This window comes from Trichomycterus rosablanca, chromosome 26, assembly GCF_030014385.1.
Source record: "Trichomycterus rosablanca isolate fTriRos1 chromosome 26, fTriRos1.hap1, whole genome shotgun sequence".
In the NCBI taxonomy this organism is placed as follows: Eukaryota; Metazoa; Chordata; class Actinopteri; order Siluriformes; family Trichomycteridae; genus Trichomycterus; species Trichomycterus rosablanca.
The window spans coordinates 12,865,124-12,891,516 of NC_086013.1; the positions used below are offsets into that span (position 1 = coordinate 12,865,124).

Sequence of the window (26,393 nt, forward strand, 5' to 3'; positions counted from 1 at the left end):
ATTAAAAAGACATTTCAAACAGTTAATGATATAATGCTTGGATTTAAAAGAAAAGCATTGGTAAAATTTAATCAGCAAGACATTTGAAGGAAAATGAGGAATTTCATCCTCTACCGTGTATAATATCATAAAAAAAAACTTCAGGTAATTTAGAGAAATGTGTGTGCATAAAGGAAATGGACAAAAACTACCACTGGATGCCCACAACCTTTAATTCACAAGATGCCACCACACGTCTGTGATTTATATCAATGTATGTCTGGATTTCTTATAGACCATTTGTGGCTGCATCCATAAATGCAAGTCAAAGCTGCATTTGCACATGCACAGCAAATGCCATGTATTAAAACACCAAGAAACAAAGCTGACTTCTCTGGGCTTAAGCTCACCACAAGAATTTGACTGATGCCCAGTTGAAATGTGTATTGTGGTGAATTTGCTGAAGTTAAGTTTGTAGTTTAGGAAAATATGTGTTTATTATAATGATCTGTATAAAGATCAAACTAAAAGTAATTAATGCAGACACCCAGGGCCCCATTTTTGAAGATTTAATAGTGCACGTCTCCGAGTAGAAGATAAGCGTCTCCACCCTGAGAAGACTTCATCTGGCTCTGTGTTAGTTATTTAGCAGTCACAAGCAGACAATCGCAGGAAAAGCTGTGTGCGCCAGCCTTTCCTGGAATCTGATCAACTTAAAAAAAAAAGGAAGGAAAGAGAAACTGGCTTATCAGAAAGCACTCCAAATAAGGAGCGAGGCGAAACCGTCTACCCAGTGATGTCAGGTTACTGGGTGGAGCTGACGAAACTGGTCTTGTGCAGCCAGTCAAAATTTAACATGTGTCAGTTCATGCTCACCTGGTGCTGACCAAACCAGTTTTAAATCATAACAGGGGTGGGGGAGCAGTGTGTGTACTTTAGTTTGAATTTTAATGCACTTTTAAATTAAATATCTGGATTTTAATGCACTTTTAAATTAAATATCTGGATTGTAATGCACTTTTAAACTGATTATCCAAGCTCTAAAGCTCAAAAGCAGCAAATAATCACCATGCATTTATTAAAAGAAGATTTACAAAGTAAAAACACTCCAAATAATTAGATAAACACAATTTTGTTTCTTTTAGGACAGAATAAAACAAATTGGGTGCATCCAAGCTCAGCCCATCCTCACTGACGACGCATTGTGTTTGTAGTAGACATGCAAATGAGAGGTGGAACATTGAAACTAATGCCTTTCGAAGTATCATGTGGCAGATCATACAAACCCTAAAAAGCTAAAGAAAGTATCAATGGTCCTCCTAAACGAGGTATCAGGTGAAACGAAAAAAAGGTCGAGGGCGACCTCTATGAGCTGCCAAGCATGAAACTAATCTCAAGAATACTAATAAAACAGTAGACTGGCAATCAGTATGACACAAATACATTCCCTGAGATTGCTTCATCACGGTGGCATGACGTGCAGAATGTTCTTTGGCATTCAGGTGCGTGAAAACATGACAGAAATTTATGCTCAAGACATGCGAGGAATGTGAGACACAACAATTTGTAGTAAGAGGCGGAGAGGAGGTTTATACCTCAACGTCATTTCTAAAATGTGATTAAAAAAACTATGATGTCAAATGAGAACATTTAAAAGATTTAGCCAATTATAATAATTTAGCCAATAATAATAAAAATAATAATCAATCATTTTAATTCCATTATTTAGTAACAACACTATCCTGATCTGGGTTGCGTTAAGTCTGGAGCCTACCTGAAACACTGAGCCCAAGGAAGATTACGCTGTAGACAGGGCAACGGCCCATTGCATGGCATCATACGCTCACCAACTTAGTAACTCATTTACTCACTTACTACTAGGAAAAAATTAAAGAAGCCAGTCCTCATAATTCTCTTATTCAGAAGAACCCCAAACTAATGTCTTGTCAGCTTATGCCTAGAACTAGTGATAACATCCAAGTGTTTTGGGTTAATAAATGGGGGTAAACACAATTGCTCAGCATATGGGGTTAGCTGGCATGGTATAGTTTATCAAGTAGTATCATGTATGTGATACATAACAAATATCGAAACGTGCCAAATAAGCCTGCTCTGTCATGATAATAACAGTATGATTATATATGGGATCTGCATTTGCATATACTGAGTTATCTTCTTTTAAAATTTCAAATGACTGTAATAAATATTTTCACTAACTATAAGAACACTGGATGCAGGACAGGAATACGCTTATAAAAGAGTACCAACACATTGCAAAGCAACACATACTCAAATATTCACACATTTATTTAGACCTTGAGGCAATTTACAGCTGCCAGTTCACATTCTGGAAGTTGACTGGAGGTGATTATCAAACCCAGGTCCTCAGGGCCCATGTTTTATTCACCTTTGTGCCACTATTAATATTTGTATTTATTTTATATTTATATAACTAACCCCCACCTGTAATGTCTTTATTGTCAAAGTATAAAATATTACATCCACATTTTTAGCTGATGCATATCAGTAACATTTCTGTAATATGCACACAAGTCCAAAGTCCTCTTATAATAAATTACACAAGCCTGGACAGTGACTGGTACTTTCATTATCACAGTAGAAAAAGTCTTCTCATACTGTCCTAACAGCTAAATCTGAGTCACAGTGAAGAACTGTCCACTCCAACCTTCTTTGTGTCTGCCCCATCCTAAGCCAAATTTTAAATCAGTAAAGCCCCTCCCTAAGAAAGCATTTGGGATTTTTGATGTTGTTGTTGTGTGGTGAACAAAAAATGTAAATAATTGTACAATAATAATGCAAAACCCTGATTTCCTGTGTACATTTTTTACACTTTGTGTATTTAAAACTTACTAATTATAGTCAACTATATATATAGCAACTATATATTAATATCTATAATTTATTTAAGGCTTAAACATTGGCTTATTCTCACCTAGAGCAACCTTGCAACATTAAACATTAAAATAACATTAAAGTATTCCACACGCTGCTAGCTTACATTATCTGTATATTACTGTATATTGCCATCGGTATGTTAAATATATGTGTACCTCTGCTTATATGTACATACATTGGTCACTGAATACTGTACATACACACGTCCTTACATTTTCTATACATTGCCTGTATATAGTTTTATAGTATATTTTTGTGTTTCATGTTTAATGTTCTTGTGCATTGTCTGCAACTTGTACATTGCTTGTATACTGGATTTATACTAGAGAGATACCATCACTTGGAACCAAATTATTTGCGTGTATCCACATATTTGGCCAATAAATCTGATTCTGATTCTGATTAATCCACCAGCTAAAATCTTCATAGAAAGCTGATAGAAAAGGTTTTAAGAAATGTTTAAGAAAAATAAACTATAGTTTACATAATCAAGATGGGGATCAAACACATGACCTTAGACATGCCTTTAAATCCTTCTTTAACCTCAAATCTTCAGTAAAGGATTTCTTTGCAATTCTTTGTATGTTTTGCATAATAATAACATTTACTACATTCATGAAAAGTAGTGTGCAATTCGTATTGTTATTATGTTTTTTTATTAAAATTGATTTAAATTAGCTATTATAGTTAGCAATTATACATAGTGTATGAACTTTTATAGAGTATGGTTGTTTTAAACACACAACAAATGTATTCACAAGAAAACATTTGAAATCAATGAATTTAATATTATACATTATTTAAAAATAACATTTGACTTATATATTAGTTCTAAATATAGTATAAACCAGCTAACATACTGCACAACTATCAGTGTCTTTATTAAAGAATACCGAGTTTCATCTTGATCCCCTCTGGATTACAATTCACTCATTCTCAATAGCCCTGCCCTATTTTCTTTCACTCCACCCTCTTACACTCTTGTACTTTCTCTCGGTCTCTTTAAAAGCTCCACCAGTCCTGCTTTGACTCGTTTCTCTCAACCAGGCAGTGCTGTCTCATTTTCTCTCTGTCTCACGCCCTCTCTCTCTCTCTCTGTCTCTCTCTGTGAAGGAAGGGGAGGGATCTGCCTGCTTTCAATCAATAACTTGTGGAATTCGGCAATACAAGTAAGTCTGTCTCCAGCTGGCTTCACAGCTCCACAGATTGCAAACTTCCAAGATTTGTGTCTGTTTCTGTGTGTGCTTCTCATTTACCTGGACGCTCCCTGTTTTTCTAGGCAGGTGTTTGGACCCATTTTGCTTTCACTTGTCTGTACATGGGTGAGGTAAACATGGCTGAACCCATGTCCCCGGATTACTTCAGCTGCCACCTTTGTACGAGTCTCCTGAGAGACCCGGTGGCTATACCCTGTGGGCACAGCTTTTGCATGGACTGTATCAGTGGCTACTGGAATGAAGCAGACTACACTGGGATCTACATCTGCCCCCAGTGCAGGATCACTTTTACCCAAAGACCAGTGCTCAGGCCGAACGCGACACTCAGCAAGGTCGCTGAGAAGATTAAGAAGACTGGCCTGAACCTTAACCTGGTGCCTCCGAGCAATGGGAGCTATGCCGGCCCCTCGGACGTCCCGTGTGACTTCTGCTTGGGCAAAAAGTTAAAGGCGGTGAAGTCGTGCCTGAACTGCCTGGCTTCGTACTGCGAGAAGCACCTGAAGCCGCACTATGAATCGGCCACATTCAAGAGGCACAAGCTGGTAGACGAACTAGGGAACTTGGATAGAAAGATCTGCCCACAGCACCAGAAGAGTCTGGAGCTGTTCTGCCGCACCGACCAGATGTGTATCTGTGCCATCTGTACTGTCAGCGAACACAGGGGTCATGATATTGTCTCGGCTGAGGCAGAAAGAGGTGAAAAACAGGTGAGGAATGCTTTAAAACTGCTCTTTTAAGTGATACTGTGATTGTGACAGATACTGGTACAGAAAAGTGACAATAGTAATTACTAAGGTGTGACCTAATATGTGAGGAGGTGGATGTCTATCAGAATCTGTTAAACCATTCTTACTCTTTTTTTCACAATTTGCTTTCAGTCAAACTAGTTCAGTGTTCATGAAACAAGTTAGTCAGGAATAACTGGCAGGCAAATAAAAAAACGTGTCAACTTTAGAGTAGATTATTGTGAAACCTCGAGAGACCACAGTTTTCATACTATTGGAATAAAAGTCACAGCCAGATAAACTTATCACACCCTGGCGGTCAACCACACAGGGAGTGTCTCTACAGCAAGTTAGCCAAAGGTGACTGAGTGGGCTTTGCTCAGGAAACAGATTGCTCAAAGAAGAATAGTTTTTGTGTTTTTTTTTTAAACATGAGGGAGCTGACTGGAAATGGGATGGTCTAGGCTTGTGGTCTAGGGAGAGGCCAATCCTTCAGAATAAGGCATGTTCATTTGGGGAAGTCGAACAAGAGTTTATGCCTTGACCACCCCCCTAAACTTTTCTGTTATCAGTCAGAGAAACAGAAAGAGAGACCTTCTGCTAAACCTGGAGGACTGAGATAATATACAGATGGCTGCCCCCCTCAGAGCTGTCCTTAGGCCCGTCTCTTATTAAAATACCCCACTGTATTGAGCCATTACAACTGGCCTGTATAATGACACCGAGATTTGCTTTAGAGAGTACCTGTGGGAAAGTGGAATAACCACCAAAATCTACCCTTCAAAAGTTCTCACTTTCCAGGACAGTTACAAGACAGCCATCATCGTTGTTTGTTCAGAAATATTTTACTTTAATTTAATTTTAACTCTATCAAAACCTGGCAATCAAAGTCAGCGCTGGACCGTTCTGCTAAACCGTCTGATCCTGTGCCAGAACGGGAACCAGCAGGCGCTCACAGGGGACGGTTTGTTTATTCTGCTGAGATCAGAAGGACCTTATCACAGATTTAAGACCCCCTGTTTTTTCTCTCACCACACACTCCCTTTACTCACCCCCTCCCCAGATTCTCCACATTCCTTTAAGCTTATCTTAAAGAATGGTCCCGTGGTGTCGATGAAATGCTGCACCAAAGCCCCTTCTTCATTCTTCAAGGGGCCAGGGCATGTGCACCTTGAAATGCCTCTCCAAAAGGCAGGCCAGACTGGTTTCACATTCCCGGCGTGGTTGGCATTCCTGCGCTCTTTTCTTTTTTTACTGTTTCTCGAGATGGAGGCCCACATACGATATCTGCTATTAAAAACACTTAATAATAGATTCAATTAGTAAGTAGTAAGTACTTGTTAAGGTTTTCAAAACATGAAGCGTGATAAATGTAGCTTGAACCAGCTTAATATTTGGCATACAGTAAGATATGTAAATAATTTGAGTACCCAGTTCTTCTCAGAGCACAATGTAAATAATAATCAAATGGTCTTTTGTGTCGTTCCTTGACAGAAACTTCTTGGAGTGTCCCAAGCTGAGATTAAACAAAAATGCCAGATGAGGACCAAAGAACTGGAGGAACTCAAGACGGCCGTCGATTCATTAAAGGTAGGTCATGGTTTCAATGCTTCTTTCCAAAATAGCTAGTTCTAGTTTATCAAAAGAAACCTGTAACATAATCAGACCAGCTTATAAAGGCCAAAGGCCGTATTATCTAGCTATGAGCAGCAGTGACCCAGGGGAGAACCCTTATCTCTTTAGTAACTCTATAACTTCCTTATGTGAGGGAACACAAATAAACCTTGAGACTTTTCTATAGTCGTCCTTTTGTCTGATAAAAATGAAACCAGTTGTTGACACATTGTACCGTTTGGTCTAGTGAAGCTGAAGGTCAGGTAAAAAAAAATATGAACACTGAAGCAAAAAATTATTGTGTAGTCTAAACTGAAGAGATTAGCCAGTGAATACGTGTATTTGTTCGATTTTTTAGAGCTCGGCTCAAAGGGCCATGGTTGAGAGCAAAAAGATGTTCGACGAGATGATCACTTCCATTGAGAGAATGAGGGCAGAAGTCACCAAGCTCATAAACATTAACGAGAAGGCTGCGTTCAGCCAGGCCGAAGGGCTGATGGAGCGCCTTGAACAGGAGATTGAGGAGCTCAAGAAGAAAGAGACGGGACTGAAGCAACTTTACAGCACTGAGGACCACATCCATTTCTTACAGGTACGAACCCACTGGTTAGATTCTATTAAACAGCATTCCACTACTAAATTTGCTAATCAAAACACATTCTGACGCAATATACACTGTTAGTTTTAAGTTCTCTGCATTTGCAACCTTACTAGTCAAATTTATCTCTGGTAAAGAAACCACTTTTTAATCATTTTAGCAGTATGTATGGTGAAGTTATATGGAAATACCACACAAATACCATGCCATAGGGTGCAAGTGGTCCTGTAAAATTGCTTTACATTTGCTGGCTTTTAAACCATTTTAAGATGTTACTGGACCTAATGATTTTAACTAAATGATGATCAGACAGCACAAGTCATTGTTGCAGTAGCAAGAAAGTGATTCCACGTCTGGCTTTTCCCCCTTATGACACTGCCAGCTGTGCTGTTGAACTTCCAGCTAGTCCAGTAAGAAAGCTTGGACTAAAACAGTCTCTGCCATTACAACTGCTTTTTGCATCACAATCTTTAGACAAAATAATAATAATAATAGATTTAGTAATGCATTAAATACAACTCAATCACTGACTGTACTGTCAATAGGAAAATCTATCATGCAGTTATCGTAATAGTTTTTAACAAAGAACTTGTTTTTGTATTTTCAAACAGAATTTCAACTATCTCTGCACCCCGACTGATGATGGCTTCATTCCCAAAGTATCTCTGAACCCGGATTTTTCATTCAGTGCCGCCAGGAAAGCTGTAGCTGAAATCAAAGAGAGACTCGAAGAACTGGGCAGAGAGGAACTCGTGAAGATCTCAAAATCAGGTCTGAACACACGTCTCCCTAGTAAATTCAGTGCTCACTGCTAAACATTTTTATATTTTTTAAGAACAAAACTGTACTTTTTATTGGTAACTTATAACCAGTTAGAAATGTTAGATCTATTGCAACTTCTCTGACCTAACTCTAAATGGTCTAATCTGAAATTTAACAAGCACGTGGTCTGAGGTATGAGCAAACTCATAATCCACGTGGCACATGACCGTGAACTGACATGAGCCAAGGCGAGGGATCATGTGATCCTGTTAACAAAGGAAAAAGTAAATAGTACTTTGAATGGTGACCGTTTTGTGGTACACAAACTGAACTGTTACGGGTGAAGCTAGCATTTTATAAACATCCTTTTCTATTCCAGGAAGATGTTATATGTTGACACAAAGGTGCTGTTTGGGCAGCTCTGGACACTAATGAGTTTTACAAGCAAATTAAATGGTTTACAAATGTGTGTTTTGCTTGTGCTTTACAGTGAACGAAGTGCCTGTTTACACCCTGGAGAATCGTTCTGTCCGGGAGAAAAGCAGCCGAGGTAACGCATCAGAATAATCATATTAGCATTATTTAAAGCTGCTATATGTCACTGTATGGATTTAAAAGCTATTAATAAAACTTAATGTCATTTATTTATTTTTTAGTCAAAGATGTTCTTGCAGTAGACAGCGCTCCTCCTTCACAACCCAGAAGCAGGTCAGAATTCCTGAAATGTAAGTATATTTTGTTGAAGCTCTACTATAAGTGTACTTAAGTATATAAGTGTATTTTGTCTTGAATAATATACCATATGTTTGGCATATTTTCATTCATGCTTTCTTCCAACAGGAAGCATATAGAAGGGCATTTTTGTTGTTTTTATGGGATAAAATGTTTATAAATCTGTGTTAGCTACTCAATGAGAAACAGCAGGCCTGTGTACATAAATAACACCAACCAAAAATCTACTTACGGCCTTATGCACCATAACAAAAAAGTTTTCACTTTATTAATATACACATTTTTAACTGGGATAAATATTTTTCAGGATATTTGTGACATTTTAGTAAATTTCTAATTGTTCCAATTTTTCATTTATCCATTAACTACTAAGCTAACTACTGTCTCAAACTCAATTTGCATCACAGCACCCACCAAGTCAGCTGTGCCATTGTTTTCGCCACAATTTTTATGTATTTTTAAAATACATAATACATAAAAAAGATGGATTTTCAAAGTTAAAACCCATAGAAATCTATAAGAGATAACTAATCTTTTTCATTCGTACCCACAGATTTCTGTCAGCTCCGACTCGACCCCAACTCGGCCTACAAAGAGCTCTACTTATCCGAAGGTAACCGGAAGGTAACTCGAACCCGCAATCCACAGGCCTACTCTGACAGCCCTGAGCGTTTCGATAGCTTCGCCCAGGTCCTGTGTCGCGAGGCTCTGTCTGGTGGCCGCTTCTACTGGGAGATCGAATGGAACGGAGAATTCTCTGTCGGAGTGGCCTACCGAGGCATAAGCCGCAAGGGCAAGGGTTCCCTCTGTCTGCTGGGGTACAACGATAAATCCTGGAGTCTCCTGTGTTCTGATTCGGGCTATTCCGCCTGGCATGACCGGGTGGACAAAACCATTAACGCGCCTCACTCTCCGAGAATAGGGGTGTACCTAGACCACAGCGCAGGGCTGCTGTCCTTCTACAGCATCGGTGAGACCATGACCTGCCTTCATCGCTTTGAGACCACCTTCGACGAGCCTCTGTATGCCGGGTTTGGAGTTGGAACTTCGGTTAAGATCTGCCAACTGAAATGAACACTTTAAAGATTTAAGGAGATTTGTTTTCTCTTAAAAAAAATTTTTTTTTTTTTAATCCAGCATGAAGGAGAGAATATTTTTAGTTTTTCACTATTTGAGACTTTTATACACAGTATCTTATGTTTTATGTCATTTTTAGTTATCAATAAAGCCATTGCGGTTGCTTTGCGAATAAATAATTACTTAAAATTCACAGTCACAAATACCAGTAGTGAACAAAAACACTAGTCTGACACCCCATGTACCTTTTTGTTGTAAATATTGTTTTAAATACTAAACCTTGTATTTCTTCAGCCACCAAGTATCATTGTCATTTTTGTCATAAGAAGCTATGATTCATCAACAATGATATTTCAATTAAAGTTTTTACTAACTTTTAAAATGCGTCCTTGTATTTTTTTAAAAGCTCTCAGCCAGTCAACTGCAACATCAGATACATCCGAAGTCAAACGGTTACTGTCCACACTGTCCCCTACATATTCCAGCAGTTTTTAATTCATGGCAGATCTGTGTTCTGGTGGCAGTCAGATTCTCAATTTGTGTGTCAGGTTTATATTACCACCCCCTTGCAAATTTTTCACTTTCCATATTTTCCAATCCACTTGTGAATGTAGAGGTTATTATACTGTAGAAGCCATTATACTATTAGCAAGAACAGCAAATACAGACAAAACTAGATCTGGCTGTTTGCCACTGGCTGTTCCTGCACTCACAGCTGCATGCATGAAGTTTAGGAAGGAAACATGCTCCCAAGCCCTTCCTTTTGCATTTCACAAAACCAGTTCCAGGATGACAAACCTTCCGAGTATAATGGTGTTTACTGGATGATTCCCACAGCTGCTAAATATCTCAGTTCATTAATCAGCCAATGCGTGTAATAAATATTATTTTACCTTTTTTATTTATTAATAGTTTTAGTTTTATGATTTTGGCTCTGGGGACAAACAGCAGCCCTGATTAACCAAGATTCTGAATAAAGAGTGATATTTATATGTGCAGCAGAATTTATAATGGGCATGCTGTGGGTGACTATATGACTGTATTTGTATAATGTATACTGTATTGTTTCATGTAATCATCATTTTAAAAAATTAATTATATGCTTCCAACTATGTGGCAACAGTTCTACTCTTGTGTGACTGTGCTGCTGTGCACAATGGGAGTGCCATAAGACATGATGAGTTTTGTGTGGAGGAACTTGACTGGCCTGCACAGAGCCCTGACCTTAACCCCACTGAACACCTTTGGGATGTAATGAAATGCTGGCTGCAGAGTCTGTTCTCATCCAACATTAATGCCCGACCTTAGGAATTCTCTTTAGACGAAATGGGCACACCTTGCAACTTTAAAATGGAAAGAAGAGGGGGGCACTTTATATTAATTCACTTGGATTTGGATGGGATGTTTAAAAAAGAAAGACATTTAACAGAGAAAAGAAAGTATTCAGAAATACAAGCTTTTTTTTTCACTACTTTTTTTAGAAATCAGTCCTGAGTTAAAATTCCCTCTGTGTTTGCTGTTTTTGGGATCTAAGAACAACCCTCCTTTCTATAAACATGACAAGCTAATTATTGCCAAAGACTTCTGTTTAGTTTCATCTGATTACTGATGATTTGATTAAATGCTTGTGTACAGTTTTTCTCGTGAATTATTTAAGGTTTGCATGGTGTAGGAACAAAGATGATTGTGATGCACTTCATTGCCCATTGTTCACTGTGTATCATTTGTTTTTGCTGCATTTAGCTTTCTAAGTGAGTGTCTGCTTCGCTTTAGCTTCTTTATCATTAGTCTAAAACAACTTTTGTGTGGCAGAATATTAAGTAATGCAAACTAGTATAAGGACCTGTTTTTCTAAAACAAAAATCTGTGATTAAGTACCAAAGTGGTTCATTTTAGTTGACTAAAAGCTATTATAGTTTACATTTACAATAATAATCCTAAACTAAACACAGTGTATGAATATCAGAAATAGCATATGTACACTGTACACCAGCCTTTGACAGATAGTTAACAGATAGTTAAAAGAAAATCTGAGGAAAAAATCCACTCGAAACAAGATAGGAAAGTAATAAATTTTTTAAATGCCACAGAAAAGTATTTATACTCAAATAAATAAAGTTTTTTCAGTTAATGGAGTTATGTAATATGTTATGTTTAGCAGAAAGGACACTCCTAATTGACTGCCTATATATTTACCAATCATAATCTTTCTTGATAATTCCTTGCACCCCCCTCCTCCCAATTTCCTCCACAGCACTTTAAGTTTTTGTTTTCCCAAATAAATAAATAAAAAGGGGTGGGCGGTTTGGCTCCCCAGCACAAAAAGGAAGCCACCATGAACTCCAGCCCAACATTCTCAGTTCCCCTCCCTTCCCTTTACAGTCACATAAACACTCTTCATTTACTACAGTTAAAGGTGTGGCCTGCACTCGAAAATCATTAAAACACAATGTCATTAATGTGAAGCACAAGTGTGAGTGGTCCTGACAAGTATTCAATTCCATGGTTTAAGCTATACTTTTTTAACATATAGTTAAACACATGAAATTTACATGCACTTGTAAGGAACATGTATACCAGCTTTGGGATTTCCGTGTTTTCTTCAGCTGTTCTTTGTTCAAACACAAATCCATAAATTAAAAAAGGAGCATCTTACCAAAGTGGGGAGGAAAAACTTAAACAGTTACAAGCATATTTGACTTTGCATATAATCGTCTATGCCAGTAGCAGTCTTCAGCTTGCTTGACTGTGGACACTGGTGCCAATTTTCACCAGCTTCTTTTATTCTTTTAACACAGAGAAATTACAAACTATACAGTCATACATATAGTAAGGTGAAATTGGGAGGCTATGCAATAATTTTAAATGACAATGTCTAACATACTACACCATTAAATTGATAATGTAGGTTTCTGTATGTATATATGCAGAAAACTCATACAAATACAAAAACACTTCCCTGGTTAATGCTTCAAGTCAGCTCCTAAGTCTTACAAACCACACAGTGTTTACTATATAGTGCACTAGTGAGTAAGCTTTGCCATGCAATGGACACGCTTGAAAGCATAATGTAAATTATTTTGCACATTCTTGTAATCACACAATGCCCAGAACCCAACTCCCTACATAATCTAGTCTAAAACGCGAGTATAACAGAAAAAGCACTTTTAGGGAATAGGGAATATAAAGCTATTTGGGATACAGCCCTGAAATGTAGCCATTACTACGCTGAGCTACCGCTACACTGAGCTGACGCTGTAGCGCCCTGGCAACGGGTTTGTTTATATTAGCCGAAGGTCCATTCAGTTATCTAGATATCGCCGTGTTCACATAAATTTATTGACATTATGTATTGTATACTTACTATATTTAGTAGGTAATACATTATTGGTGTATCTTTAAAGAAATGATAAGCAAACATATTGCTTTAAAAAAAAAAAAAAAATTTATAGCGGCTAATTTAGCTAGCTGCCCTTAGCTAATTCAGTTAGCTAAGTTTGTTGACAAGTCAGTTCGGCGTCTGATTAACGTTAAAATATGTTAAAAGCGAAAATACTTATAATTGGACCCAGTGAGGTGAGTAAAGTTTCGTTTTTTATTTACTTATTAAATTGCGCGTATTAAACAATGTGTTTGTGTGCGCCCTGGTAAATTCCAAAAGTAAAGAAAAATTTATATTATCAGTCATGCCACACTTTTACATAATAGCATCTTCACTTTAGCTATTAAATACATAAATACAAAAACTTACCCTATTGAGATACTTCTTAGACTAAAGCTCAGAATGTGAGCTTGGAATGATCCAGTCTACTGGAAAGGTGCTGTGACTGATATGCCATGTTTGTTCCAAAGGTGATGGATGGGGTCAAGAAATAGTTTGCCGAAATTGGTGGCACAATAGCATTGTATTACTGGAACTGTATTCCATTGTAAACTGTAGCTACACAAACATTTGGTTAATTGTCATGAAATATCCCCTTGGGAAAAAAAAAAAGGTCCAGTCCAAATTATTAAAACAGCCACATGGGATGGCAAAACTGCTGCCAGTGAAACTACTCACTTGTGAAGTTCATGCTTCCTTTTTCAACTGATTGTGAATAAATTCCCATGGTGCTTAACTCCCCCTTGGTCCAGAGTACTCCGTGTATCAGAATGGCACAGCCCACTCTTTTACCATCAAAACAGTTCAAGATTAATTCTACTTCACAACGTTACAGTTGACCTTATGTTAGCCAATTGGAAAAAAAAATCAATCAATTAATCTCTTATAATATGTATAACATTATCAAATTGTTTACAGTGTGGCAAGACTGCTCTGGCTAATTTTCTTTCCGACACTGTGGAGACAATTGGGACAGATTACAGCCCAACACAGGGAGTAAGGTAAACTCCTTACAAAGTTGTACAGTTTGAACAGTAAACAATAAATTTTTTATTGATATGTTTGGTCATAAATGTGTTTGTAAGGATACTGGAGTTTGAGTCACAAAATGGGGCCAAAGATGCTGCATGTGAAGTAGAACTGTGGGATTGTGCTGGAGATTTCAGGTGAGTTTCTCAGTGTATAAAAAGGTTAGTGTAAATATTCTTTTGGTTAATTAGCCTAATCTCTAACTAGAAATGGGAGAGATCTAACAACCAGGTTAAAATGTCTTGAAACTACAACACCATTTTACTAACACATTTGTGTAATATTATTTTGCAGTACTGAGGGCTGGATGGACAAAGGTGGTGGGTAAATGTTAAGCATGAAGCTGTTTTTCTAATAGCTTGATGAGGGTAACTGATAGTCAACACCCTTATTTAATTATATTCTCTATTTTATGGCCCATTAAAGTTGCAAGGGATCTGCAAGTAATTGTAATGAATGACTTTCTTTGGACAGTTATTTTAAGGATTAACTTTTATCACTTGTTAATATTTTTGGTAAAGGTTTGAAGCCTGCTGGCCTGCTCTGATGAAAGACTCCAATGGAGTTGTAATTGTATTTAACCCAGATGTTCCAAGTCATCTTAAGGAAGTAGAGACCTGGCACTCCACTTTTATCTCCTCACAAGGTCTACAGGCTGGACAGTGTCTGCTCATAGCACACCACAAGCCTGGAAGTGGAGCTGATAATTCTCACCCTCAGTTAGGTATGACAGTTGAACCATAAATATTGATCATTACATCTAGCTAAAAAGAGAATACAAACAAGGCCGGCCACTGAAATGTTGAACTTCTCTGTAATTTTTGTCCTCAGCTCCTCAACTGAACAGACTGCCTCTTATTCATTCCAATCTGGAGGAAGACCCTGAGGAGGTTCGTCAGGAGTTTCGTAGATATTTGGGAAATGTTGTGCAAAGCTTGTCAGAAAGCAGAGAGCGGGAGGAGATGTCCATCATAGCATAATAGCATACATTTTTATATTCAAGTCCTACCCTCGGTATTCATGTGTATATAATTTGAACATTCCTATATAAGAACAAGTAATTATATATTAATAGTACCTATTACTCTTTTTCTATGAATAAATGATTAAAACACTCATTGTATACAGTTTATTGTGGGTTTAGATATTGTAGCAGTCTATTATGCTAGCCCACCACCGCTGACATCCAGATTTAAATCTATGCACAATCTATACAGCTACATTAACATAATGTAGCTATTCTGACCAATCAGCAAGGATTTAACAGCCCTGAAAAAGCCAAATAATACTGGCCTTGCATAAACCTATTTCTTTGAATTTCAGTGAAATTAATTCATTGCCAATCACTTGTGTGTGCAAAGGCAATCAAGACTTTTTAGTTTAACAATACATATTTATTTACTTCCTGCATTCCAAAAAGTTCAGACCGGAAACAAAGGGCTTAGGAAAACAAGCAACAAGGACAGTCCACATTTACACATCATATCCCACAAAGCCACCTTTTCCAATGATCTCGCCAATGTAAAACCACATCAGAACTTCTGTGGCGACCAGGCCGTTCCTCAGAGCGTCCTGTAAAAGAAAAAAGGAATTGCTTAATTGTTAAACAAAACAGTGACATGACACTTTGTTTTACTTTGGTAAAGACTATTAAAATGTTGCCAGCACATAGTTCAAGCAGAAGGCTGAGGGTCCAACAGTGGCTGTCCTACATAAATGTTTCTGTATTTGTTCCACTATTCCATTCCTTGATTCCTAGTATTTTCTTTGAATGAGAGAAAAAGCAATAGTAGATGAATCAAGACCAAAACACATTTAAACTTTATTTAGATGCCGAAAAATGCATCTAAATAATAAGAAACACGGAAGAGAAACAGATTCTTACTGATATGCAGTATTTTGAGCTGTTATATACAAGTGCACATTGTGCCGTAAGAAAAGATACGGCAGAATGTTCTGATGAATTTTGTTTTCTTTAAACTCATGTAGACAGCCTGGCACGTGTACATTGTTACACAGGATGCTCCACTGGACGATCTGCCTCACAACATACAAAAGTTGAAGGACCTGCTAGTAATGTCCAGGGTAAAAAAAAATTCACAAGACTTTCTTAGATGAGTCTATGTCTCAAAGGGTCACATTGGATGGATGGTCCTAATGTTTTAATGTTATTAGCAAGTACCACTGCTAATCATTTTTGGATCAAGCATGCTCACCCTGACTGTGGTCTGACCCAGGCGTCCTGCCTGGAAAGCCTTTACAAGGTCGGACACTCCAGCCACTGCCTTGGAGACCTCAGCAGGGGAAGGTGGCACCAGCTCCACACGGGCATAGTACCAGAAGGTTGATAGCCGGGGTTTTGAGAAGCTCACAGCAGCTTTAAAATAAAAAGAAAGTTATTCATATTAAAACATATGCATTAGGAAGAAATTGACTTTACAAGTAAACAGTTGGTATACATGACAGAATGTGTGGTTAACTTATAAGGTCACAAATATTACAAGAGTGACATTCTTTATTACGTTTACAAAGTATGAATTATGTCAACAAAACAAACAACACAGGAAATTAGTTTTAAAGATTAGCTGTTTGGACTGTATGGAATACTGTTAAAACTAGCAGGTGAATATTGGGCACTTTAGCTTTGACAGGTCTACCTTAGGCAAACCGGGGCTTAAAATGCAAAAAATCACTAACAATGCAACTTTATTCTTGTACATTAGTGTATTACTGCTAGTTAGTTATATAGTTAGCATTACAATGCTAACCAGTTAGCTAACGAACAGACGAAGCGCCATCGGTATTCAACAAGCACAACCGCTAACTGACTGAATAACAGTCGCTATTTCTCATTAGATGAAACCCAACGAGTCTTACCGCCAACCAAACCTGGCACTTTAGCAACCAGTTTCTGTACCGCCTGTGCCATGGTTCCTAGTCTGTAGATTCTGTGCAGCTCCTGCTTCACCACAGCCGGTCCCCTTCAGATGAATGTCACCTACACAAGGACCTCTATAAGGAGGAGACTACGTACGTGCCTGAATTCGCCTACTGAACTACAAAACAAACGTGCAAACAGATTTTACTTATTATTACATATATTAATATATTATTTTATATACGTCATATAGCTATGTTATTCTGACAAAAAGTCGATGTAGAAAATTATTTTTCTACCTGAATGAGCGCTAGAGAAAAGGCGGTCAGCGTTATATTAGCCTACAATACAAACGCTGTATCCCAAACCACAGCTTGTTTACTACGTAGTGCACTTAGTAGGGAGCCTTTTATTATCAGAACGCCAAAAAACAAAACAGGAGAAAAACATAACTTAGCCTAAACTGTACAGTACACAATGGTAGTAAATACTATTTTGTTGTACTCAAGTACATTTTAGTAGGTTGACCATACGTCTTCTTTGCTCTTTTTTGGACCTAAAATGCGTCCGGCATATTTTATTACTTCGTTATATTACACCGCTGCCTGTTTTTGGTGTTTACGTAACCCACCTCTATTTAGTTCTGATAAAACGCACCTGTTTTCAGTTTTTATATAACCCACCTCTATTTAGTTCTGATAAAACGCACCTCTTTTCGTAACCCACCTCTATTCATATTCCACCTCTATTTGTAATCCACCTGTTTTCATACCCCACCCCTATTTATAATCCACCTCTATTTGTAACCCACCTGTTTTTATACCCCACCTCTATTTATAATCCACTTCTATTCAAAAACCCACCTGTTTTTATAACCCACCTCTATTCGGTTGAGCTGTAACCCACTTTGTGGCATCACCAGCAGAACTTCAAATATCTTGTCTTTGTACTTTAAATGTGTGTGAAACTGATTTGCAAATGATTGAGGTCTGTTTTATTTACATTTTTTTTCTACTGTCAATACTTAATTACAATTGTTTTTCTTCTTCTTTAATTCTTGCTGCGTTTTCTACATCTGGACAGGACCCTGGAGCTTTGCTGCACTTTTACTACCTGTTGTGCCTTGTGCCTTGTGCTTGTGATTATTTATGTTTTTATTATTTATGTTTTATTATTTATGTGTAAAGGCCCACAAACCTGGGGTCCTAGAGATTAAGGTTCAAACCTAGTCACTGTCTGTGAGAAGTTTAGTATATTCTTATCATGTCTGAGTGGGTTTCCTCCCACCTCTCATAAGCAATAAATCTGATTCCTGGGGAAAGTGTGAATTAGTAAGTAAATGTGTGTTGCTGTTGGATGGTTTGAATGTTTTCTTGCCATGCACTTAGTGATTCCAGGTAGGCTCTGGACCTTTCATGACTCTGATCAGAATAAAGCAGTTACTAAATAAATAAATAAATACATACATTTTGACAAAAGTAATATGTCGGTAGGTTAATGCATAATGCTGTCACTCATCTGAGGTAACATTACTTACCAAAGGAAATTCAACAACAGTAAGCCTTTTGTCATTTATTTGTATTACATACAAGTGGAATTCAGTACAGCAAGACAATAAGTCTTAAGAATCAAGTTTTCTTTGGCAAAACAACAGTGAGCTAAATCCACCGTCTGAGCACAGTCTGGTGCAGTGATGTTAGATGATTTCTCAGCATTGTTTTTCAATGGATACGAATGCACTTCACAAATCTTCAGAGATTAGAGAGTTGGCTCTGGGGGAGATGAACTCTCATTGTTTTCTACCTACAAAAAATAAAGCTATTTCCTGTTTAATAAACATAGGTAAAGGGCAGCGGTAGCTCAGCATTTTAGGTACAGTAATCAGAGGGTCTATGCTTCAAGTCCCACCAATGCACGACAGCCACTGCCGGGTCCTTAAGCAAGGCCCTTAACACTTCATTACCTGAATTTTATAAGGTAAATAAGTTTGATAATAAATATGTGTGCATGAATGGGTGTTTTCTCAAATGTCTGCATATCATACCTCACATGCCCTGCTTTGATTTTTAGCTGTGATAGGCATGCCATTCTTTTTCATCCACTCATAACCTGGTTCGTCTATCAACAGTAAAGACAGCGAGTCTCCTCCTTTCTTTGCGAGTAAAATCACATCTTCTAAATACATTTCCTCTACATTCTGTCCATTTACCTCCAACAATACATCATCTTGCAATAGACCAGAACTCTCTGCTGGGCCTCCAGGTGTTACCTGCACATTATAAGGACAAAAGAAAACATATACAATGTAAAATACAGCACCTCTTCAAATTAGTGGATTTTCTTTGTTTTGGCCACACTCATACTCACACTAGTAGTACAATAGCAAACAGCAAATGAATAAGTATACATTATAGAAGTATATTTTTCCACATCATATATCCATTCTTAATTAACATTTATAATGACTTTGTATGTGTAAATATGAACAAAAGCTATGTACAGTACACTGTATGTGTTACTGACAGAAAAGCTGTTGGGTTTAAAACTGCTCTGTACCTGACTGATGAAGGTGCCAGGTTTCTGTTGAATGAAACCCAAATGGAAGCCGAATCCCACAGGGCCCCTCTGTATCACACACAATTTTGGTGTGGGCTTGACCTCCAGTTCCTCTTTGGCTTCAGCTGAGACAACTGAATGCTTCAGTGGTGATGGACTTTGCTCTTGAGAACTAAGATTTTTCTGTTGCTCATTTCCAGGAGAACAATCCTCACAGAATAGCAAAGGAGACAGGCCTAGCTAAAAAAATTAAAGAAATAAATTTAGGTATCCAAAACACATAATTACATGCTATATTAATGTAGCTTTTACATTTGCTTTGATTTATTAGTAGCAGGTTCATCAGGTAAACATGGACAAGATGAATTCTTACTTAATGAAAAGTTATTCATACAGTATGGTCTAATCTGAACTAAACATACACTGAAAATGTGTTAACCTATTAACAAACAAAATGTTTTTATGTCTTAACTCTAACACATTCTTTAATCATTCAAGTGAGTGTCCACATACTTTTGGCCAAAAAGCATACTTCCTAAAAAATATTCTTGCAACTATAGATGATACAAAACTGCTCACGTAATAAAGATTACACGTAAAAAAGACAAAAGTCTTTTGTGTTTTTCACATACACACCTTAGTATAGAAGTCTTGGCCATGGAGAGTTATAGAGGTGAAACTGACTTGTTGTCCACTGTCTTTAATTCTGTTTACAACATATTTGTGACTCAGATGATCAATAGATTCTCCATTCACCTCCAGCAGGAGCTCCCCATCCTTAATCCCTGCTTTATCTGCTGGACTGCCTGCATCCACCTCCCGCACCATGTGGACTAGACACAAATACAAACTTATAAAATGCTACAAACAGATGACATTTAGAACATTTGGAAATCCAGTGGAGTGGGTATATGCTATGGTTATACCAAGAGCACAATGTGCAATGAAAGAGTAGAAAAAACCCTAACCAGTGTGTAATGGCAAAATCAATCTCTAAACATCTGTGCCACCCGAGTGCCCTAGCTTATAGAACAACAAAACAAAGATAAAAAAAATCCACTTGCTGTTATCCAAAAAAGTCTGATTCTGGGATGTTTTGTAGAAAGCTAAGACAATATAGTCAATGCACCAAAAACCTGTAAAGCGTGATGGATAGAGCAGAAACCTGCAAATGATCCTAAATACCCCCTCCTTCTTACATGATTAGTAGATTCCATTTTCACTTCTAGCATCTTTAATACTATATTTACTATATTTCCACGACTCTCTGAATTCACCTCTATCTGAACTGCACTATGTGAAATTTCCACACAGACAGGCATATGGAATTAATAATTACACTAAACCTCTCCTCTCACTCTAATTTTAATTTATCTTTATTAATTTGGCAACTTTTAATTTAGAAGCAAAATCAATCTCAGAGATTGGGATCAACAAGCTCAACCCCAGTGCATGCTTGATTGTTTGTGTCCTACCTTTACGTCCTGCTGAAGTGGTTTCCTGCCTGAGCAGGAAGCCATAGCCATCTGGCCCTTGCACCAGGTGCACTCTTCTAGGCCTTTGTGGCAGACTCTGGGCATCAGCCATGGTGGGCAGGATGGTCATCTTTCTACGAGCATAGGTCTTCTCACTCTTGCTGTCTATCACCAGTACGGTCATGTGATCACTGCATTTCTTCACCTAGGTGATGATGATACATGTGTAGGTACTTCTTGGCTTTGTTCTGATGTTTAATGGCATGTATTATTCATTATATAAGAAAAATGAATTTAAAAACAAATGAAATTGCTAGAACCGCCCTATGCTACTTTTTAAGTCTCTTGCATATACAGTGGTTTAAAAAAGTAATCGCCTCTTTCTGATTCCCTCTAATAAATCCTGTTATACTTATGATTTTAAGGTATTAAATAAAACATACCAGTACACAAACAGATTTTGAAATACACACACAGTGCAAACAAATGTCATTTATTTAAGGATAAAATGTTATACAACACCTTCAGAAACAGGTGTTACCAAATACAGTAGCAGGTACTGCAACTAATGCTAAATCACTGTAGAGGAATTTTAGCCCACTCTTTTCTATAAAACTGGTATAAACCAACCACAGTGGGTTTCTTCTTGCTTTGCTGACCATCTAGACACAGTTCTTCTGTTTATCTAAACATGACTTGGCTCTTTTGTGACTTCATGGATGAACTGTCATTGAGCCCTTGAAAAACATTTTAGCTGGCTGCCCAATTCTGGCCACCTACTGTGTTCCAACTTTTCTTTGTTTGGAGATATTCTCATTGTGGTTTGGTGGAGACGGCTTACATTGTGTTACTGTTTCTGTAGATATTGTACTTTAATGTACCTGCTTGTTGGTAAAGTTAAACTTACAACATTACAAGCCTAGCTGTGTTTAATCTGCTAAAATGGATAATAAAGTAGAATAATCAAGTAGGTGATTACATTTTTACAAGGGTAATTTGGATGTTGAATACATTTATTTCTAAAAAAAAAAAAAAAGATTTATAAAATGTTCTTACTCAAGTATTATTTGCGTAATATGGTTAGTTTAATTAGCTGTAATCATTTACTGTATAAAATATTCAGTACTGGACCTTCAGAAATGGGTCAGTTACTTTTTAACACCAGTGTAGCTCTGTAATTGAATGTATTGTATTTTGTAGCCTGTAATTAGCATCATTTCGTGCTTGGACCTTTAAATAAGCAGTAGTAAATACACACCATCTTGCTAAAAGCTGAGTTTGTGAGTTCACCAGCCATGGCACCGTTTATCCAGACCAGTCGGTCTCCTTTATCTATTCCTGCCTTCTCAGCAGATCCACCACATGCTGGACTCATGGTGAACTTTCCTTTCTCACCTACAGAGGGCGCACACAGCATAAACACGTCAATGTACAGTACAGGGATGTAAACACATAAACACTGTTAGCTAAATAGTTTAGCATGTCGCATGTAGACTTTATGCATAGTCAGTGTTTATTACAAGTGCTAACTTAACATGCTAATGATAAAAATAATCTTTCTGACAACATTGGTGTAGTTATTATAAGACAATAAGCATTATTCTACCCTCAGAATGGAACATAAAGCAAAATATCCACATTGTTGTATCACATAAATTCACCAGGTGATGCTACATCGTTTACCATGCATTTAGACTTGGTACTGACTTGTGTAATTTAAGTTATATGCACTGTAACTATATCAAATAACAAACAATTTAATAAGAGTTTAATAAACTCTATATGGCCGAAAGATTTGTTGAGTTCTGTTATGAAAGAAACGAGCAACTCGATTAGTGAGTTCAAACACAAGTATTTATTACAAAGATAGTAAGAAGATCGAACAGGATAAACCCAGCCAGGGACCTTTTCCCTGTCACAGTCAGCTATCTGAGCAATAAGAAAAGGCCCAGATCTGAGATCGGACTCAGGTACTTATACTTCCTCTCCACCCTTCCCTGTAACCATCTTTCTGATTCTAGCTCTATCAGTCTCAGCTCCTTGTATGGTCATCTTTTAGGTTTACTAATAAACTGTAGATTACCTGACACACATTTTTGCTGATCTACATATGTCTGTCTCTATATGCACACTTCCTTGTCTGCATCTGCTCCCTTTCATTCTCATGACCTCGTCTTGACATTTTACTATTTTCAGTTCTCATTCCCTCGACCGGGTACAAAAAGATACACAAGTCTATATGATTTGAAACTACATAGACCCTGTGAAACTTTGAAAGACCACGGTTGGTAGTGACCTTTCAAGATTCCACAGTATGTGGCACACCTGACCATAAGCTTGTTGGCCACCCCATTCCAAATCCATGAGCATTATTATAAAGTTACAGCAATACATCGTAAATTTTTCTTGGAAGGCTTAGCACAAGATTTTATATACAGTATGTCTGAGGAAACCCATTTTTGTCTGGGTTGTCTCATGTCTGAGGAGCCCATTTTGTTAAAAGAAAATTAGTTGGAAGTGAAGGATTGGATTACAATTAATGCTCTGGTTTATCCCAGAGGTGTTTGATGTGGATGAGGTCAGGGCTTTGTGCGAGCTACTGAATATCCTTCACACCAAACTTTTCAAAGCTTTATGACTGTGCCAATTTCTGCTCACTGATGGAGCCACGAACAGCCTTTACAACTTTTACATTTACATTTTCAGCATTTAGCAGACGCTTTTTTATCCAAAGCGACTTACACAGTGAGTGGAACACAATGAGCAATTGAGGGTTAAGGGCCTTGCTCAGGGACCCAACAGTGGCAACTTGGTGGTGGCGGGGCTTGAACCGGCAACCTTCTGTTTACTAGTCCAGTACCTTAACCATTGAGCTATCACTGGCCCTCCTTTTATCCTATATAAAGTGAAGTGTGTCCACATACTTTTGGCCATATAGTGTATGTTTTCCTCTTACCGTATACATTACATATGGCCACTAATAGAAATCTCACCCTCCACCGGCAAGATGCTGAGACCCAGGCCAGCCGCAGGGTCTTTAATGATATGGCATAGACGAGGAGGTCTCCAGTCCTCTCCACGCTGAGCTCTGCACACTTCCTTCAGGTTCCAGCCCTGAGCCACAGCCTGTTCATACTCTTCACTGCTCAGGACAAGAAGGCACAGCTGAGGCCCACTCATCTGGATCCTGCGGGCAACCTGGAAACGAGAAAAAGTATGAATGACAGAGCTGTTTTATATCACTTAATAATTTTTTTGTCCTTGAAATTTTGGGGTACCAATAATTGTGGAAGGGATTATATAGTTTTAATGTTTCTGCTGGCTGCAGGTTTTATGGGCTCTTACCTCCATGTGCTCAAGATCATCCACAAAGTGTTCATTGACCTCCAGGAGACGATCCCCATCCCTAAGCCCACTCCTTTCAGCCACACCACCCAATTCCACCTTTCTGATCACATGACCTGGTCGTCCTTTCTCCACACGTAAATGGAAGCCAAAAGTCTCCCTGTCCTCTCTCTTCAGCATACACACCCTAGGTGTGGGACAAGAGGTAATCTCTGCATATAGAAATATTTGCAAATGTGATAAATATACAATATTGTTAAATTACATACAGAGCATTTTTGTAAAAGTATTCAGACTTTTTGCTGTGACACTCCAAACTGTGGTCAGGGGCGTCCTGTATGCTTTAATTCTTCTGGATATGTATCTAGAACTTAACTGGAGTCTGTATAAAAAACCTAAACATGGCATTTCACAGACAATCGCCATTCAGTCTGATGGAGATTAAGAGGATCTGCCGTGAACAGTGGGATAAACTGCTCAAACCCAGATATGCAAAGCTTTTACAGACATATACTTAAAGTATTGCAGCTGGCACTGCTGCCAAAACGGCGTATACAAAGTATTCAAAAATAGGTCTGGATACTAAAACGTCATGTTTTGAATTTTAAATATGTTTTTACTCCATCATTATGAGTGTTTAAGTGTACTTTTTTGGGTAAAAATGGCTAAATCTAAAACACAATAAAGTGCACAAAATCCATCTAACCCACTGTATGTAAAATTATGGATTGCATACAGAGCTCATTTAAAACATTTAAAAAAAAATAATAAAACATAACCAGTGAGAAACAAAGACATGCTTAAAGTTTCCATACCTGTATCTTCAGCAACGACCATGGCTAGATTATCTATTCCCTCCTTAGCATTAAAGACAAATCTGTTTAGTGCACATTAAAAGAAAAAGTCATTTATCTGAAACATGATCACAGTCTTCATACTAATAACCAATGGGATACAAATTGGTTTCATAAAACCATAAACGTTTGGTCATTATCAATTTTTCTCAGACAGGGAGGCTGTTGATTAGATATGCAGTAAGTCATATCAATGTGTCTTTGTGCTCATGCGTGCAAATGTCTTGAGGTTCAAAGTCTCACATTAATTAAAATGTAGGTCTTACACAAACTGAAGATAGGCAAGAACAAGACGAATCACAACTTACTCAGTCAGTTCCATGGCCTCTTTTAATACTGAAATAAAGATAATAATAAAATCAGGCTGATACATATAGGCTGATTATTCTTTGCAAAGTGTTCTGAACCATGCCCTATAGCTACTGAAGAGCTTATGAATTTACTTTGTAATTAGTTTTTGTAAGATGGGGCAACATAAAACGAATAATTTAACAAGGAAAAACAAACAATAACAGTAAATGGCAGCATTTCAGTCAGAAACTACTTTAGAAACTACCCATTAGAAAATGTAAAAGTTTAAAATAATAAGTAAAAGACAACACGTATAAATACAAATTGTAGTGTTTATATAATCATTCTATTGATTTAGGAAATGTATTGAAGATTTAAGAAATTCTATCACCTGTGTGAAAAAGTAATTGCCCCCCTAAAAGTAAAAACTGGTTGTGTCAGCCTTGGCAATACTAACTTTGTTTGCGAGACCTTGATTTTTGGTGATTAATGTAGAACCAATAATGTAGAACCTTACACAATTTTTGTTTCCTTTTTGCATATTTACTATTAATTGCTGAACTTTTTTATGCATTTGTTTTTGCATGTTTGTTACAGATTTTAACAAATTAAAATCACAAAACTACACCAAAGCTAACGTGAAGACTTTTCCAAGACCCATATAAACCAGGGAAAGTTTCTAAGGGTCATTACTCACAACTTATAGTTTTTGTTGAGGATAAGGTTATTAACTGACCAATACATAGAAAACTTTATTTGCAAACAAGATTCTGCTTCATCACTACAGAATGCAAGCGCGACTAAAAACAAAATGTTGCCTAAATGTAACAGACTGACAAGATCAACATGGGAAAACAATCATGTGGAGTACCTGATGAGAAATATGCATTTGCAAGTTCTCAAACAAAGGCTCTATTCATTAAAGAGAGAGTGAGAGTGGACATCAAAGTGGCATCTTTATAC

The 26,393-nt window shown here is 37.5% G+C and overlaps 4 protein-coding genes across 6 annotated transcripts; 2 read left to right on the forward strand and 2 right to left on the reverse strand.

Annotated features, from left to right (window-relative positions):
* The first annotated feature begins 3,942 nt into the window (after positions 1-3,942).
* ftr82 (finTRIM family, member 82) lies at positions 3,943-10,002 on the forward strand. 2 transcript variants are annotated; one of them, XM_062989102.1, is made up of 8 exons: positions 3,943-4,064; positions 4,175-4,819; positions 6,332-6,427; positions 6,810-7,043; positions 7,661-7,820; positions 8,302-8,361; positions 8,468-8,536; positions 9,097-10,002. In XM_062989102.1, exons 2-8 carry the CDS (start codon positions 4,214-4,216, stop codon positions 9,615-9,617), a joined length of 1,746 nt encoding a protein of 581 aa, XP_062845172.1. In that variant the 5' UTR covers positions 3,943-4,064; positions 4,175-4,213; the 3' UTR covers positions 9,618-10,002. The 2 variants fall into 2 exon arrangements, with proteins under 2 accessions (XP_062845172.1, XP_062845173.1); XM_062989103.1 differs by lacking the exon at positions 3,943-4,064 and having other exon boundaries at positions 4,084-4,819.
* A 2,940-nt stretch (positions 10,003-12,942) lies between these two features.
* ift22 (intraflagellar transport 22 homolog (Chlamydomonas)) lies at positions 12,943-15,147 on the forward strand. 2 transcript variants are annotated; one of them, XM_062989105.1, is made up of 5 exons: positions 12,943-13,196; positions 13,921-14,003; positions 14,088-14,168; positions 14,553-14,755; positions 14,863-15,147. In XM_062989105.1, the coding sequence occupies exons 1-5, from the start codon at positions 13,158-13,160 to the stop codon at positions 15,009-15,011; spliced, it is 555 nt and encodes a 184-aa protein (XP_062845175.1). In that variant the 5' UTR covers positions 12,943-13,157; the 3' UTR covers positions 15,012-15,147. The 2 variants fall into 2 exon arrangements, with proteins under 2 accessions (XP_062845175.1, XP_062845176.1); XM_062989106.1 differs by lacking the exon at positions 12,943-13,196 and having other exon boundaries at positions 13,921-13,998.
* Positions 15,148-15,403: 256 nt separating this feature from the next.
* atp5l (ATP synthase, H+ transporting, mitochondrial F0 complex, subunit g) lies at positions 15,404-17,042 on the reverse strand. The gene is made up of 3 exons (XM_062989107.1): positions 16,909-17,042; positions 16,248-16,408; positions 15,404-15,603 (listed from the first exon to the last, which is right to left on the reverse strand). The coding sequence occupies exons 1-3, from the start codon at positions 16,958-16,960 to the stop codon at positions 15,505-15,507; spliced, it is 312 nt and encodes a 103-aa protein (XP_062845177.1). The 5' UTR covers positions 16,961-17,042; the 3' UTR covers positions 15,404-15,504.
* Positions 17,043-18,482: 1,440 nt separating this feature from the next.
* Positions 18,483-25,461, reverse strand: nherf4b (NHERF family PDZ scaffold protein 4b). Its single transcript, XM_062988947.1, has 10 exons — positions 25,448-25,461; positions 25,101-25,162; positions 24,286-24,497; positions 23,934-24,138; positions 22,199-22,335; positions 20,941-21,145; positions 20,102-20,298; positions 19,466-19,705; positions 18,954-19,178; positions 18,483-18,712 (listed from the first exon to the last, which is right to left on the reverse strand). Exons 1-10 carry the CDS (start codon positions 25,459-25,461, stop codon positions 18,668-18,670), a joined length of 1,542 nt encoding a protein of 513 aa, XP_062845017.1. The 3' UTR covers positions 18,483-18,667.
* Positions 25,462-26,393: the final 932 nt, after the last annotated feature.

What these genes read in the sequence shown, in the direction of transcription:
- ftr82 (XM_062989102.1), top strand. Translation starts at nt 4,214, where the DNA reads ATGGGTGAGGTAAACATGGCTGAACCCATGTCCCCGGATTACTTCAGC. An exon ending in CGTGAAGATCTCAAAATCAG is followed by an intron (nt 7,821 to 8,301) that starts GTCTGAACACAC and finishes TGTGCTTTACAG; the next exon opens with TGAACGAAGTGCCTGTTTAC. An exon ending in CAGGTCAGAATTCCTGAAAT is followed by an intron (nt 8,537 to 9,096) that starts GTAAGTATATTT and finishes TCGTACCCACAG; the next exon opens with ATTTCTGTCAGCTCCGACTC.
- ift22 (XM_062989105.1), top strand. Translation starts at nt 13,158, where the DNA reads ATGTTAAAAGCGAAAATACTTATAATTGGACCCAGTGAG. An exon ending in AGCCCAACACAGGGAGTAAG is followed by an intron (nt 14,004 to 14,087) that starts GTAAACTCCTTA and finishes TGTGTTTGTAAG; the next exon opens with GATACTGGAGTTTGAGTCAC. An exon ending in GATTGTGCTGGAGATTTCAG is followed by an intron (nt 14,169 to 14,552) that starts GTGAGTTTCTCA and finishes TTTTTGGTAAAG; the next exon opens with GTTTGAAGCCTGCTGGCCTG.
- atp5l (XM_062989107.1), bottom strand. Translation starts at nt 16,960, where the DNA reads ATGGCACAGGCGGTACAGAAACTGGTTGCTAAAGTGCCAGGTTTGGTT. An exon ending in AGTGCCAGGTTTGGTTGGCG is followed by an intron (nt 16,409 to 16,908) that starts GTAAGACTCGTT and finishes TTTATTTTAAAG; the next exon opens with CTGCTGTGAGCTTCTCAAAA. An exon ending in TGGGTCAGACCACAGTCAGG is followed by an intron (nt 15,604 to 16,247) that starts GTGAGCATGCTT and finishes TTTCTTTTACAG; the next exon opens with GACGCTCTGAGGAACGGCCT.
- nherf4b (XM_062988947.1), bottom strand. An exon ending in GGTCGTTGCTGAAGATACAG is followed by an intron (nt 24,498 to 25,100) that starts GTATGGAAACTT and finishes TTCTATATGCAG; the next exon opens with AGATTACCTCTTGTCCCACA. An exon ending in CAGCATCTTGCCGGTGGAGG is followed by an intron (nt 22,336 to 23,933) that starts GTGAGATTTCTA and finishes CGCCCTCTGTAG; the next exon opens with GTGAGAAAGGAAAGTTCACC.